Genomic DNA, 14707 nt, shown 5'->3' on the forward strand with positions numbered 1-14707 from the left:
AAGACTGGTCTAGAATCCAGGTTTCCTGAGATTTGTTCAAGTGCCATTTCAAGGACTTTGGAGGAAGGGCCCCTGTTAGAATTTCAGTTTTGTCTATTTAAAAATTATGCTTCTAACTGACTCGTAGAAGATTTCCAAGTATTTTATAGGCAATTTTATAATTTTTAAAAGCTCACTATTAAAATACATGCAGTTATTGAAAGTCTTCATTAAGAGAAAAAAAAAAGGCCCTTTTCTCAGTAACGGAAACAAATTAGCTTGGCCCCGTCGCAAGCATCTGTGCAGAATTGATTCTGCCCTAGAAATGATCTGACTTCCGGTTTAGAACTTCATGTGGTTGAGAAAAATATGACTTTGAGCTCTATGGTCTCATATTAGAATTAATTCTCCACTCAAGCAAATATCTGCTCTAGCAGTTTTTACTATATGAAGGAGAGACACACTGAAGAAGCCCCTCGTTTAAATCCCGCTAAATGATGCACCACAGCGGACATACAAGAACTGTTGGTTCTGGCTTTCACTTGTGTGAACAACTCAAGGAGGTGGCTGCCTTTACGGTGTGCTCATAGCACACTGCAGAAATGCAACTCATAATAGAAAAACCACTCTTTCTGTGTTCCGTGCTGGCGTTATTTCTCCAGAGGGAAGAAAATGCCTCTCAAGAGGAAGGAAGACAAGTTTAGATGCCTGTACAACAGAAAAGGCTGAGGGAGAGCCTGGCTTCAAGCAACTTTGAAGACAGGAAAGTACGACAAGAAAGTCATAGGAGTTCCCCCACATCCGCTCTCCCTAAGTCTTATGGATTTGTGTTCAATTTGTCAAAGAGAAAATGTCCCTAAGTTTCACAGTGCTCAAGAGCTCATGCTCCTGGTAGAGACAGGAGACATGCAGTCCCACTCTGCCAATTGCAGGCTTACACAAGTTACTTTGCCATCCCTCATTTTAAAAAAATTTGTGATAATAACATCTGTAACAGTGGTGTTGCTTTGCGAGTGTGAGGAACTAGCCTCAGACAGTGTCCTTAACCTCTGAGCCATCTCCCCAGGCCCACGGTTTAATTCTTATGCTGATACAAGTAACCAAATTATGCTCGATTACCACCCATATTTTCAAAAGTTAATTTATATTTCCCATATATTTTATTTGTATACATACATATTATTAGGAAAGTATTCAAAGCCAAAGAGTGACTTTTCTTAAATAGCTATTAAAAATAGCTATACTTGAAAATAACATGATTTTACATATTCTTACACAATGAGAAAGGACATTTTAAAATTTGATGGCTCTGACATGAAACTGGAATTGTCGAGATAAGGCACTGATGTAATAATTGGGAAAATATGCCGGAAAGGGCATTCATTTCTTTCATAAAAATAAAACTTAGTGTGTTCCTTGTATATGTTAGTAAGCTATGTCATAAGTCTAAGTATTGGTGTTTAAACAGTGGTGTTTTCCCATTGGAAACTGGTTAGTCACAACTTTATTTGTGATATATGTAAAACAGATATGGAATTACTGTCAGGAGCACACAAGAGGGTCTCGATAAACAAAAGCTAAATAGGCCAGTAAGGAAGTCACAAGACACTAAGAACAGATTAGGAAAACCCATGCTTATATTTTAAAAATGATACTAAGCCTCACCAGTAATAAGGAAAATTAATACCAAAACACATTTTCCTTGTTTTTGGTGCCGGAGATTGAACAAGGACCTGTACGTGCTAGGTATCTGCTGTGTCTAGCCATGAGCTGCCTCTGAGATGAGGTCTCACTAGGCTACCCAGGCTAGCCTTGAGTTATCTATCCTACTGCCTCTGCCTCCCTAGTGCCAAGAGACCCAGCTTTAAGACGATAGTCTTTCTTTGGCCTATGATGTTGACTAAATTTACAAAGACTCATGGCTATAAGAAATTTGATAGCCCTATAGTATTAGGGTAATTGAACATGGCCTTTGGGAACTGTTACATCTCATTGTATAAATGTTATCAAAATAAATTGCTGTAAGTATGGCTCTACATATAACTTGTTTAATTATAAAAGAGCATTTATAGGTTTTGAGGAACATTTTTTGGTGAAGTTCAAGTCATGGATGGCAAAAAAAAAAAATAGACTTTAAAAAGATAAGACTAAGTCAGGCAGTTTTGACACACGTCTTTAATCCCAGCACTCAGGAGGCAGATCTCTATGAGTTTGAGGCCAGCCTGGTCTACTGATCGAGATCCAGGACAGACACCAAAGCTACACAGAGAAACCCTGTCTTGAAAAAACAAACAAACAAAAAAGATAAGACTAAAATGCTGTCTGTGAAGTTAATAATGTAATTAATATTATTAGATTATCCACTTAATAGATTGCTGTTCCAGGGCAGAGAGATTATCTGCTCACAGTAGCTGTACTTATTTTCCAGGATGTCTCTTTGTTTTACCATTTTCCATTCTGACCGCTGCAGTCAAGTGGTAGCAAGGACAAACTCTTTCATGTTTGCACCTCTGGAATGGTCATTAAGGTCATTCAGAGGTAGACTCACACATGGATCCAAATTGCTTTTAGTTCTGCTGGAGGGTAGGAAAGGGTTACAATCAGTTTGGAGCCCTTGGCAGGGCAGGGAAGTCGGGGGCCTAGAGAGGAATGCGTGGGTGTGATGGTCTGTTCAGACACAGAGATCAAGCTGGTCTTGAATCTTCCTATGCTGTCAGATAAGCTCCGTCAGGGGGTCTGAGAAAGTGAACCCTGACTAGACTCTCATTCGTAAACAAACTTACATGGCAGGTTTGAACACCGAGAAACGTGTTTCCATGTGTGTGTGCGCGTGTGCATGCGTGCGTGTGTGCCTGCGTGCATGTGTGTGTGTGTGTGTGCCTGCGTGCATGTGTGTGTGCGTGTGCGTGTGCGTGTGTGTGTGTGTGTGTGTGTGTGTGTGTGTTTATGGGTATACTTTTTGTATGTGTGGGTAGGTGTTCATTTATGTTCATTTCATTATGTGTGTGCAGGTGCATGTGCACATGTAGAGGCCAGAGAATAACCTTTGATGTTATTCTTTGTGAGCTGTCTACCTTAATGTTTCAGACTTGTCCCTGCCTCCCTGGGGCTGAATTTACAAGTGCATCCCTGGCTTTTTGTTTTGTTTTGTTTTGTTAATGTGAATGTTGGGAATTAAACTCAAGGGCCCATGCTTCTGAAGCAAGCACTTTAATGCCTGAGCTGTCGTTGCCCATATCCAGTAGGAGCCAGACAGGCACCATGATGTTTGGTTTGCAAACGGCTTTGTCTTACAAGCTTGCTAGCAAATTAGAAGCGAGGCGGAATGCGTTTCCTCACTGGATCTCTGAAGTGGGTGGTAGGTACGGTACATTTGACCTGAGAGAAACATATAAAGGAGTGCGATCATGTTAGATATGTGAGCTCTTCTCATTTAGGTTTTTAGTTATTGCCATTTTATTTAACAGAAATCTAAATGCCACAATTCAAAGCCATGCAGAAACAAATTTCAACATGCTATGTGCATGAATTTTTAAATTCTTAGAGCCACTCAGTAATGTGGCAGGCTGATCTGTAAAGCTGTGGGCTCTGCCGCTCTAGAAATACTTGGGAAAGAGGTAGGTTGGACCAGGTACCTCTAAAACTCTATCACATGACCCCAAGATTGCAGCATGTTTTAAGGCAGTGACATTTCATTCTGGAATAAGGAAAAGTTAGTAGGGGGAAAAAAAAAGATAAATAAGAAAAATACACCCTTCTCTTGGTACAACTGAGGAAGGTCCAAACTCCTAAAGACATTATTACTAGCCCAGGAAAATCACATGGAGAGCAAAATGAATAGACATAACAAGGAGTAAAGAAATTGTATGGATTACTATATGCAGTTCCTTGTTCCAGTCTGTTTCAGATTGTCTATGGCTTGTCCTCCCCCAACTGCTATGCTCAGAGGTAGCCCCCTGAGAGATAGTGGCTCTCCATGCCTTGTCTGGGCCTCTCAGTGATACATAAGGAGCCATGAGAGCCATGGGCATGAGGCTTTCTGCTGGTAGAGTGGGAATCTTAAGTGCTGGAAGCACAGACATTTGGCTCTTTGTGGAGAATGGACTAGATGGCTGCTCATTCATAAAGACCAATAAATATCTCAGGAAATGCAATGGGCCTGGAGCACGCTATTTTTTTTACCTGAACTCTATAGCTGAAGGCCAATAAGCCCATCTACGGAGGCCCACGAGGCTCACACTTGAGGAGCACTGCCTTGCTAGGTGAAGTGTACCACTGAAGCACCAGTGACTGCAGTTGCTGGTCTCGCCTCTCTGCCCCCTGTCCACAGTGCTCATCCCTCCTCTACATAAGGCCGAGCAAATATTGAAAGAATGTTGGTTTGAGGGAAGTCACGTGATCAACCCATTTTCCTGTCTTTTTGTCTTCAGGGCCCTCTGTTTCCGTGAGCTTCATATAACCTATGACCTTTCTCTTTTTTCTAGTGTCCATGGAAAACATTGGTGAACAAGGTAAAATATTGCTCTGATTGCAGATGTAATGTCTTAAGAATAGTTCAAAAAAGCAAATTGTATCCTTTATACTTGGTTGGGATTAAAAAATTATTCCTCGACAATATGGTAATAAGATAGAGTTAATGGCATCTCATTTTTCTAATTTCCCAAGCTAAATTCTGTCACATACTTGGCAAATACTCTGTAATGGCCGTAATTGTTTCGAAGATACATGGACAGGAACAATCTCCTGTCTCAGCTTGAACTATTCCTTCATAACTGAGTTATCTATCTGCAGAGTTTATGAAATTCTGCCTCTATTTGTAGTAAGTTCCATATTACATAATCCAAATTGTAGATGAATTCATAGGCATAAATATCATAATTCTTTAGAAAAATTAAAAATTTCTAGTAAAATTTTAAAATATAAAACATGTCATATCCTGCTTATTTATCTGCTTAGTTTTTAATAGGAGTGGAGGCCTGGTGCTATCTAGAAAGGAAGTCGACCACTGATCTGCACCCCCAGCCCTCAAACATTCTGAATTGGCACATTTTTCTCCAATTGTTTACTTCTTAACTATGCTAATGTGTTATTCAGACAGAATTATTATCAGTAGTATTAAATTATTATTGTAAACTCATGTAGTACTTCAAGCCTTTAAAAGAACATACGAAGTGTGTTTATCTTATCAAAAAAATACTCAAGATGCTTTTCTTAATAGTTATCCTGTGTACTAAATCAGGCATTAGAACCCCCACAGACAGAAATCACTTCATCCAGATAGTCCCTGTTTACATGTTGTCGTTATAACCAAGAGAGCCACCAGGGTCAACCAGAGCTAAGCAAACAGGCAAACGGCTTCTCAGATGGGAACTGCTTTCTCTGCCTCTCATTAAGCAAAGTTCATAAAACCTGAAAATCTGAACATTTGGCTAATATTGGGTTTACTCTTATATAACCACCACAGTTTTACAACTTAAGAAAGTTCTGATTAGCCAGTTTGCAAAAAAGATAGGCCTGTGTACAGATGGGGAGGGTCTAGTCCTGGACATAGATGTAATGATACAATCAGAGATATCAAAAAATCTCCTTGACTTCAAGTTTTTATTCAAAGAGTTGCACTTATTTGAATGTGATATAAATACTATTTGATAGCTTATCATCATTGTTAATTTGAATATTTTCTGAATACCATGATTTGAGTAAAATTTTGCATATTACAGTGATGATTATGTTTCTCTTGTTTCAGTTGTGAGCCTCATGGCTTATCATCTGCTTTTTGCAATGTTTGTTTGGTCATACTGGAAAACCATTTTTACACTGCCCATGAATCCTTCAAAAGAAGTAAGTCAAAGCAATAGCAGAGTTATCCTGAAGATAGCAATCTGTTATACTGACTTCTGAAAAGGAATTTCCTTCTTTTCATTAGCTGTTACAAATGATTGAATACAGTGATGTTTTTGGATTTAAAAAATCTGTATATGTTAATGAACACTGAAACTTTCACTAGGTACTTATTTTTGTATCTGATAGAGTTATTCTATCAACTCTTCGAAGCATTCCTTTCTACATTGGGGTCAAGTATCCAGATGGATCAGTAAGAGATAGGTGAGAGATTGAGAGATAGATAGATAGATAGATAGATAGATAGATAGATAGATAGATAGATAGATAGATAGATGATAGACAGATAATTTGATGCAATTCCATACTAATTATTATACTAAACACGTATTAGTTGTCTGTCAATCACCAGAAACAACACTAAATTGCTTAACTCATTCTCTCTGTATTCAGGAAATCTATAGCCAGTCCACAACTTCTACACACCCAGACTCCTTCTATCTCATTGTTCTGTCACATGGTGTTTTGATTCCATAGGCCACTTCTTGGCTGAAGATGTAGCTCTAATTCCAGACATTATGAGTATGTTCCAGCCAGCAGGCTATAGACAGTAGGAAAGAGGTGCCCTTTCCCTTCAGTGACACTCTCTTCAAGTTACTGATTCCATTTCCACTTGCATTTAGATGACTTCATTATGTGACCACATCTCACATGGAAGCCTGGGAATGTCATTGCAATTCTCAATGGTCATGTCAGCCACTAAAGGGATGAATGGTTATTGGGGGACAATCTTTGATACAGAAGGTTTTCTAAGTAGAAGCATATGACTAAATTAAATTTGCATTTTTGAATATGTTGTACTGTTCATTTCTGGGTATCTTGTTTGGTTAAATGACTTAAGAGCAAGGGATGGTGTCTTATACCCCTTTGTATTCTTGGCATTTGTTCCAATATGTATTTGTTGAATTTAAATAAATGTTGCTGCTCACAGCATATTTTTAGGAGGCCAAGTTAAAAAGAAAAGACATCACTGTAGATTGTTCTCTAAAGTAATCAGTTTGGAATGAGTCTGTGACCATACAGGCCAATAATCATGCTTTCAGCTTGGAAAAGGGTGTTAAAACCAAACCCCATATATTTGCACAGAAATAATGGTACGTGTAGACTATGGTGCGTCTCAGACCATCTCTTCTTTAGCTCTCCACTTCTTTCTCCTTTTCTACATGTTTTTTCCTTCCTCATACAGTGCTCCCTTCTTCCCCATAATCTCTCCCACTGTGTATGTTCGAAAGAAAAAGCTGCCGGGCGGTGGTGGCGCACGCCTTTAATCCCAGCACTCGGGAGGCAGAGCCAGGTGAATTTCTGTGAGTTTGAGGCCAGCCTGGGCTACCAAGTGAGTTCCAGGAAAGGCGCAAAGCTACACAGAGAAACCCTGTCTCGAAAAACCAAAAAAAAAAAAAAAAAGTAAAAGCTGACTGCTATCAATGGAGAGAGTGATCTTATCCACTCAGGTGGCTCACCAGCTACCTCTACATTGACAACTTTCACATCTATTCCCAGCTCTGATTTCTTCTGAGAGTTTAATATAGGTGTCTCTCTGTCAGACATTGCACTGATGCTTTATATACATTGCACACACACACATATATGTGACACTTTATATACATTATATATATATGTATGCTTTATGTTCTTGTAATTCATAACTCACGTAGCTTCCCTGAATGTACCATCCCAGTATTTTTCTTTCTATGGTATTCTTTCCCTTTTCTCATTAAAAAAAATTATAATTTGCATCTGCACCAGCAGCAATTATCTCTTGAAATTCTCAAGCAGGCAATTATCCCAGAGTTCAGTTTCTGGATCTCTCTCTCTCTCTCTCTTTTTTTTTTTTTTTTTTTAATATAACTGCATTGGCAATCCCATTTAATTTTATAATTTTATATAGTATCCCATTGGTATAACTCTCATTAATACATTAGCTCAGACCTCTCTCCTGAACTCTAGACACATCAAAAAACTATCTCTCTGACATCTGACAAAAATTTCAAATTCAGTGTATCTGAAAACATTTGGATCTCCTATTCTGTTTTCTAATCACATTGTTAAAGTGGTCCCATATCAGAAATGGCAGTTATGTCTTCCATTTTCAGGCCAAAAACTTTAGAGTCATCCTTGACTGTTCTTCCTCCTCCATCCATATACAGTCAGCAATTTAGCTTCAGGCTAGCACTTTAGCCGATGCTGACACTGTGAGCTCATACCCCTCCCGCTGCCACTCCGAGCCAGGGCATCATCTCTCATTTACATATTTGTAGTATCGTGTTGAGGGTTTCTCTAACTACACCATATAAAACAGCAAACCTCCTAGGACAAGCATAGAAATTAATCACAATGAATTTAAAACTTGATCAGACTTTGCTGGGTGATTGTTTTACCAAAAAAAACAAAAAACAAAAAAATGTATTTGTGTGTGTGTGTTCAGATTACTGTGTGGGGTAGATATTATTTGGTATCATTTGTGTTTGTGTATGTGTGTGTGTGTGTGTGTGTGTGTGTGTGTGTGTGTGTGTGTTCATGTGTGTGCAGTTGCCCTCAGAGGCCAGAAGAGAGTGTCAGATACCCAGGAACTGGAGTTAGAGGTCCTTTCTGAGCCACTTGGCATGGGTGCTAAGAACTGAACTTGGGTCCTCTGTAAGAGCAGCAAGTGCTCTTAACCACTGAGCCAGCCCTCTAGCCCAACCCATATTGCTAATTTTCATAGTAGCATAATTTTCTTGTAATATGTGATGACTGATGTAATGATACTCCAATTTTAAATTTTTAGACTGACCCCCAACCTCATATTATATATGGTACTGATATTAGCACATTTGTATGTAGAACTTTGCTCACATTTTAAATTATTTCCTTAATAAAAATTCTTGAATGCAGAATTCCTAGATCAAGGAAATTTCAGTTGCTTGCCAAATTGTTACCCAAAAGGACCGCAGTAATTTTCAATATTACCAGTTATATCAAACTCTTGGCGTTTCTTGTTATTATGAAAACTCTGTTAGCAACTTAATGGATAAACTGTTCTATGTTTTAACTTGCACATTTTAGATTCTCGTGAGGAGATAGTGTGTGTGTGTGTGTGTGTGTGTGTGTGTGTGTGTGTGTGTGTGTCCTACATGAAAGACAACCCGCAGAAAAGAGAATACATTTATGTTAGTTTTCTGGTTCTTTTAAAAATACAAATAATGATTTTCTTTTTGTGTATATATAGTTAAAATTGAACCCTACTTTCATCTGGAAACTATAGATAACCTCATATCTTGGTTCCTATTACACTTTCCGGTAGGAAGAAGGCAGACGTTTTGGAGAAATGATTACTTTTAGGACTATGCAGGAATAATGAAGATGAGCCAAGGGCATCATCTTCTAGTGCCGGAAAACAAGGAAGTGCTCAGACAAAATACACAGAAGAGAATGTGTCAGAGGAACACCTAGGCCAAGGAATGAAACCCCAGTGGGAAAAGGCAAATGATTTGAGAGGCAGAAGTCTCTCAGCATGAAATAAACATCTGTGAGACCACTTAATTAAACAAATAATTGAGGAAACTGATGAGTAATAGAACAGAAACACCTGTCCAAGAGAAGACTTCTAGACAATTTCTGTAAATACTTTACCTTTTAGGGGTGGAGGCATAAATCCCCACTCCTTACATATGAACAAATATTCCCTCCAAAGAGTACAGGGTAAGAAAGAGAAGTACTGAGAAAGTGTACAGTAGCGACCCCTGACGAAAAGCTCCCTCAGGTTGGAGAGATGGTGCAGTGGTTAGGGGCACTTGTTCTTCAAGGGTTTAGTTTCCAGCACCCATATGACAGCTTACAACCAACCCTAACTCCAGTTCCGGGGGATATGCTGCCATTCTCTGACCTCAGAGCACCAGACACACAGGTGCTACTACACACACATGCAGGAGAAGCACCCATACACGTAAAATAAGTCTTAAACAAACAAACGAAAATTTTAACCCTCCCTGAACTGTGTGATTAAGGCCAGCATGATAGGTCCAGTCACATTGCCATGACCTGCTGGCAATGTTGGTTTTTCTCCTAAAGATCCACGACCCCCAATCTTATCAGGAGACAGAGATCAGAGAAGTTGCAATTAAATGACCCTCTACACAGCACCAGTGCTACTCAGGACTGCCATGGTAACACGAAGAAACAAGGAAAGGAAATCATAAACAATGAAGGAAAATGTGAGAAACTGCCGAGGCTAAAATGAACCTGAGAGGATGTGGCAGTTGAAAATACTCTGGGATTTTCATAATCCCCTATTATGCAGATATATGGAATAGAAATACTGTAGTTAAAAAAAGATATTCCAAAGCAGAAAATCTGAATATCTATGCTGAACTTTATGTTATGCACTTTAGTGAATAAGGGACCAGTATTATGTTATTAAAGTGCCTTAAATGTGCCAATGCTACTTTAGAAACTTTACAGTATTTTCTCAATCCATTAAGTAAATCTAAGGTATTCTTTAAAAGTAAAATAAAATTAGTCTAGCAGCAGCAAACCCAGGATGTATGAAGAACTGTGGCAGCTGGAGGTTGGAGATTACATCAGGAGTTAGCACAGCTCTACTTTCCAAGATGCTCGGTACCTTCAGATATGCACAGATAGCGTTTTCTAATCTCTGAACTGACAGGAATTTGCATACCATAATGTTCTGGAGAGGAAGTGGTGGAAGGGAGAACCATATAGCTCAACCCTTTCACAAGGTAGAAAACTGTTTTTGACCTCTATATTATGTAAGTACGATTTTCACTAACCTGTATTTGATCTCTTGGAACTGACTCAGGGCTGTTCTGGTTAATTTATTAATTTAAGTGTCAAACATGCGAGGGTCTTCCATGTCCAACACTCCCATAAGATGAAAAAGACCAGGAAAGTCATAAAATGTTGATGAATTTCAATGCCTGTGGCAGTTTTTAGGAGTATTTTAATATATGATAAATAACCAATCCAGTGTCGATTTACAGTGCCAGGTTTGAAATCCGTTTTAGAAACGGCACTAGGAAGAGCTGGAGAGATGGTTCAGATAAGAATGCTTGCTTGTGTGTAAGTGTGAGGGCCTGGTTCAGATCTGAAGCATCGCCGCGCGGCGGTGGCGCTCGCCTTTAATCCCAGCACTTGGGAGGCAGAGCCAGGCGGATCTCTGTGAGTTCGAGGCCAGCCTGGGCTACCAAGTGAGTTCCAGGAAAGGCTCAAAGCTACACAGAGAAACCCTGTCTCAAAACAACAACAACAAAAACAAACAAACAAACAAACAAACAAACAAAAACCCAGATCTGAAGCATCTGTGTGAGAAGCCAGGCATGGCTTTTACATTAATGGGCCTTCAGTCTTATGATTAAGTCTAGCAAAAAGTCATGCACATAAGAATATTACACTAATATAAAAGTTATTTACACTTGAAAGCTGAAGTGGTTTTTTTTTTTTAAGTTTATTTCTGGGAGGGCAAAGATTGAGGCCCAATGTTATGACTTAATTTTTATTGAATAATTTGTCATTATGTAAATGACATTTTTAAGTCACCTTAATTTTTTTTTTTTTTTTGAGACAGAAATTCTCTGGGTAGCCAAGGCTAATCTTGAACTCACAATGCTCGTGCCTCAGTCTCTTGAGTATTAAGATTACAAGTGTACAGTGCCATGCCCAGGTTGTGTTTATTTTTTCTTTTAAAAATATCTATTCTGGGAGCGTTTCATTATCAACTCCTCCTGGGATATAGCTCAAAATGGTAGAGAACTTCCCTTTCATATATGATGCCCTAGGTTCAATCCTTGGTACTGGCAAATAAAGCATATGTGATGTACAAATTAAAGAATAATCAATCAAATGAAAATGCCCAAACATTCAGCTGATATATAGAACATGCTTAATTTTCCTATCTGTTATACACATCACAGTTCTGTTTCCCTGTACTCCCCGAGAAGAAACAACTACTCTGCATTTTAATTATTCCCACCTTCTTTATAATTTTATCACATATGAGTGTGTACTTATTGATAATATAGAGACTGCTTAGCTTCTTGATTTTGAAACTTTATGGAGAACGTGTTCTGTAAGATAATTGGTTGTTGCTGTTTTCAGCAAGAAGGTGAGATACGGTACTTCATTCTTGGATCATTGCAGTTCATGGTTAAGCACCAATAGTATGTTTAAATGTATCTTGTCTTGATTTATTTACCCACTACCCTTTGATAGGCATTAGATTGAGTTCATATTTTTCCCATTTCAAAGAACAGCACTGTGGTTGATCTGGTACATACATACCTTCTGGACCTATTTATAGGGATTCATACAGTAGCAACTTTGGGACTTTTGTATGTATATGTGATTATCTAGTAGAAGCCAAAACAAAGTTTTGTTTTTCTCAAATAAGCATGGTTAATTAGTTGAACTAAACTGTCAATATAAGCAGAAAAATGAATACTTAGATATTTGAGTGCCAGAGGAGATTCTGTATGACAATTATGCCTAAGTTCAAACTGTCTTAAATGAGAATATATATACAATTGATTTTTTTCTACTTTTGTTCCTAATAGTATCCAAGTGAAAAATCCATCTGTTGAGCTATGCGTTTTTACTGGGCCATCTTATCTATTATATAATTAATATTTTGACAGAATTATTCATTTTATAAACAATTTTCTACATCCTGCTCTCTTTAAGTTTAAAAATGCTTGAGGAAATAGTTATAATGTCTATTATACCTATTATTATTATTATTATTATTATCACATTCTTTTTCAAGATTCATAAAGTAGTTATCTGTGAAGTTAAGAGACGTGCCCAGATTGGAAACTCTATCAACCTCTCTGAATATACTATATACCATTAATATTTTATAAATACCTATGGGTATAATAGAGCAGACAAATGTGTTGTCATTCCTTTGAAAATACTGATTAAAATTTAAATTTATTCCTCAGTTCCATCTCTCTTATGCAGAGAAAGAACTGCTGGAGAGAGAGCCGAGAGGAGAAGCCCATCAGGAAGTTCTGAGGCGAGCAGCCAAAGACCTTCCCATCTATACCCGGACCATGTCCGGAGGTAAGCTCTGATAATTACAGACAGTGTGCAAATGAGATATAATGACTCTTGGAAAGCATGTTCATATTCATAAACTGTCAAACGCTCATTGGAAAGTGCTGTGCTATTTCTTGGGTTGCTATTAAATCTTTCCTGTACAGTTCCATACAACAGAGCAGAAATATGAGTCACACTGTGGCACCGAGATCTCGGAACTGACTCTGATTCTGTTCCTCCTACTTTGTCGTGCCTTGGCGATGATGTAGGGACTTGCTGAAGTCTGTATCTGTAGTAGGGAAAATTTGCTTTTAAAGTTTTAATTATAAACCTTCCTATTTATATATTTAAGGAAGCAGTATCTACAGTGGATGGAAAGCTTAATAATTTTGCAAGTGATTTTTATGATTAAAGCAGTAATTGTGTGAATTATGTAAAACATAATTTAGGTATTGCTGTCTTTTTTTAATGTTAGATTGTATTTACTTTTCTTTCATACAATATATCCTGACCACAGCTTCTCCTCCCTCTGCTCTTCCCAGTTCCCCCCGCTCTCTCCTCTCCTCTAGATCCACTCCTCCACGCCCCCCTTCTCCTCCAGAAAAGAGCAGGCCTCCCGGGGACATAACAAGATACAATAAGACTAGGCATAAACCCTTATATCAGCTGGGCGAGGGAGCCAGTAGGAGGAAAATGTGCCCATGAGCATGCAAAAGTGTCAAAGACACCCCCACTCCCACTGTCAGGAGTACCCCCAAAGCGGCAGCCGTTGTATACATGCAGAGGACCTATCGCAGGCCCACGCAAGCTCCGGGATTGCTGCTTCAGTCTCTGTGAGGCCCCATGAGCTCTGTTCAGTTAATTCCCCAGCTGTGCTTGCTCCGTGTCCTCAACCCCTCTGGCTCCCACAATTCATCCTTCCCCTCTTTGGGGGATGCCCCAGGCTCTGAGGGGAGGGACTGATGTCGAGACCTCCAACCTGGGCGCTCTCTCTGACTATTGGCTGTGGGTCTCTGTCTGCTCCCATCGGTTGATGGAGAACGCCTCTCTGATGATAACTGGACAAGGCACCAATCTATGACTGCAGCAGAACGTCATTAGGAATCAGTTCATCGATGTTTTTATTTTGCCAGTCGTGTTTGGTTCAATGGAAACTGTTATATAAATAAATTAATAGAAAGCCTACTTAGCTTACATTTTAAGGTAATTTAACATCTAATTAAGTCATTGTCTTCAAAAACCAACACACAGCCAGAAGGTGATGTCACACAGCTTTATTCCCTGTACTTGGGAGGCAGAGGCAGGCAAATATCTGAGTTTAAGGCTAGCCTGGTCTACAAAGTGAGTTCCAGGACAGCCAGAGCTGTTACACAGAGAAATCTTGTCTCAAACAAACAAACAAACAAAAAAAAAAAAACCCACCAACAACAAAACTACACGAACTATAGATAATTACTGCCAAGACTTAACCCAGATGTGTTTTGTGGCTTTAAACTTCTGCTTGCCCATTATGTCTCATTAGCCCATTGGTCTGTTGAGTGCTTAAAATATGGCTAGGCCATGGTGAGAATTCTTAAATATAAGATACACAAATGCTTTCAAAGATTTAGCATGCAAGAAATGTAAAATGGGAGCTGGAGAGATAGCTCAGCGATTAAGAGCACTGACTGTTCTTCCAGAGGACCCAGGTTCAATTCCCAGCACCCACATGGCAGCTCACAACTGTCTGTAACTCCAGTCCTAGGGTACTAGAACACCAATGTACGTAAAATAAATAAGTTATTAAAAAATGTAA

The 14707-nt window shown here is 38.9% G+C and overlaps 1 protein-coding gene across 1 annotated transcript in view; it reads left to right on the forward strand.

Annotated features, from left to right (window-relative positions):
* Zdhhc2 (zinc finger DHHC-type palmitoyltransferase 2) overlaps positions 1-14707 on the forward strand; it is a 61742-nt gene that overhangs the window by 21866 nt on the left and 25169 nt on the right. The window contains exons 2-4 of the mRNA XM_059244511.1: positions 4464-4490; positions 5726-5820; positions 12816-12936. Coding sequence (XP_059100494.1) covers positions 4464-4490; positions 5726-5820; positions 12816-12936 — 243 coding nt within the window. The remainder of the gene's footprint in view (positions 1-4463; positions 4491-5725; positions 5821-12815; positions 12937-14707) is intronic.

This window comes from Peromyscus eremicus, chromosome 17, assembly GCF_949786415.1.
Source record: "Peromyscus eremicus chromosome 17, PerEre_H2_v1, whole genome shotgun sequence".
Lineage (NCBI taxonomy): Eukaryota > Metazoa > Chordata > Mammalia > Rodentia > Cricetidae > Peromyscus > Peromyscus eremicus.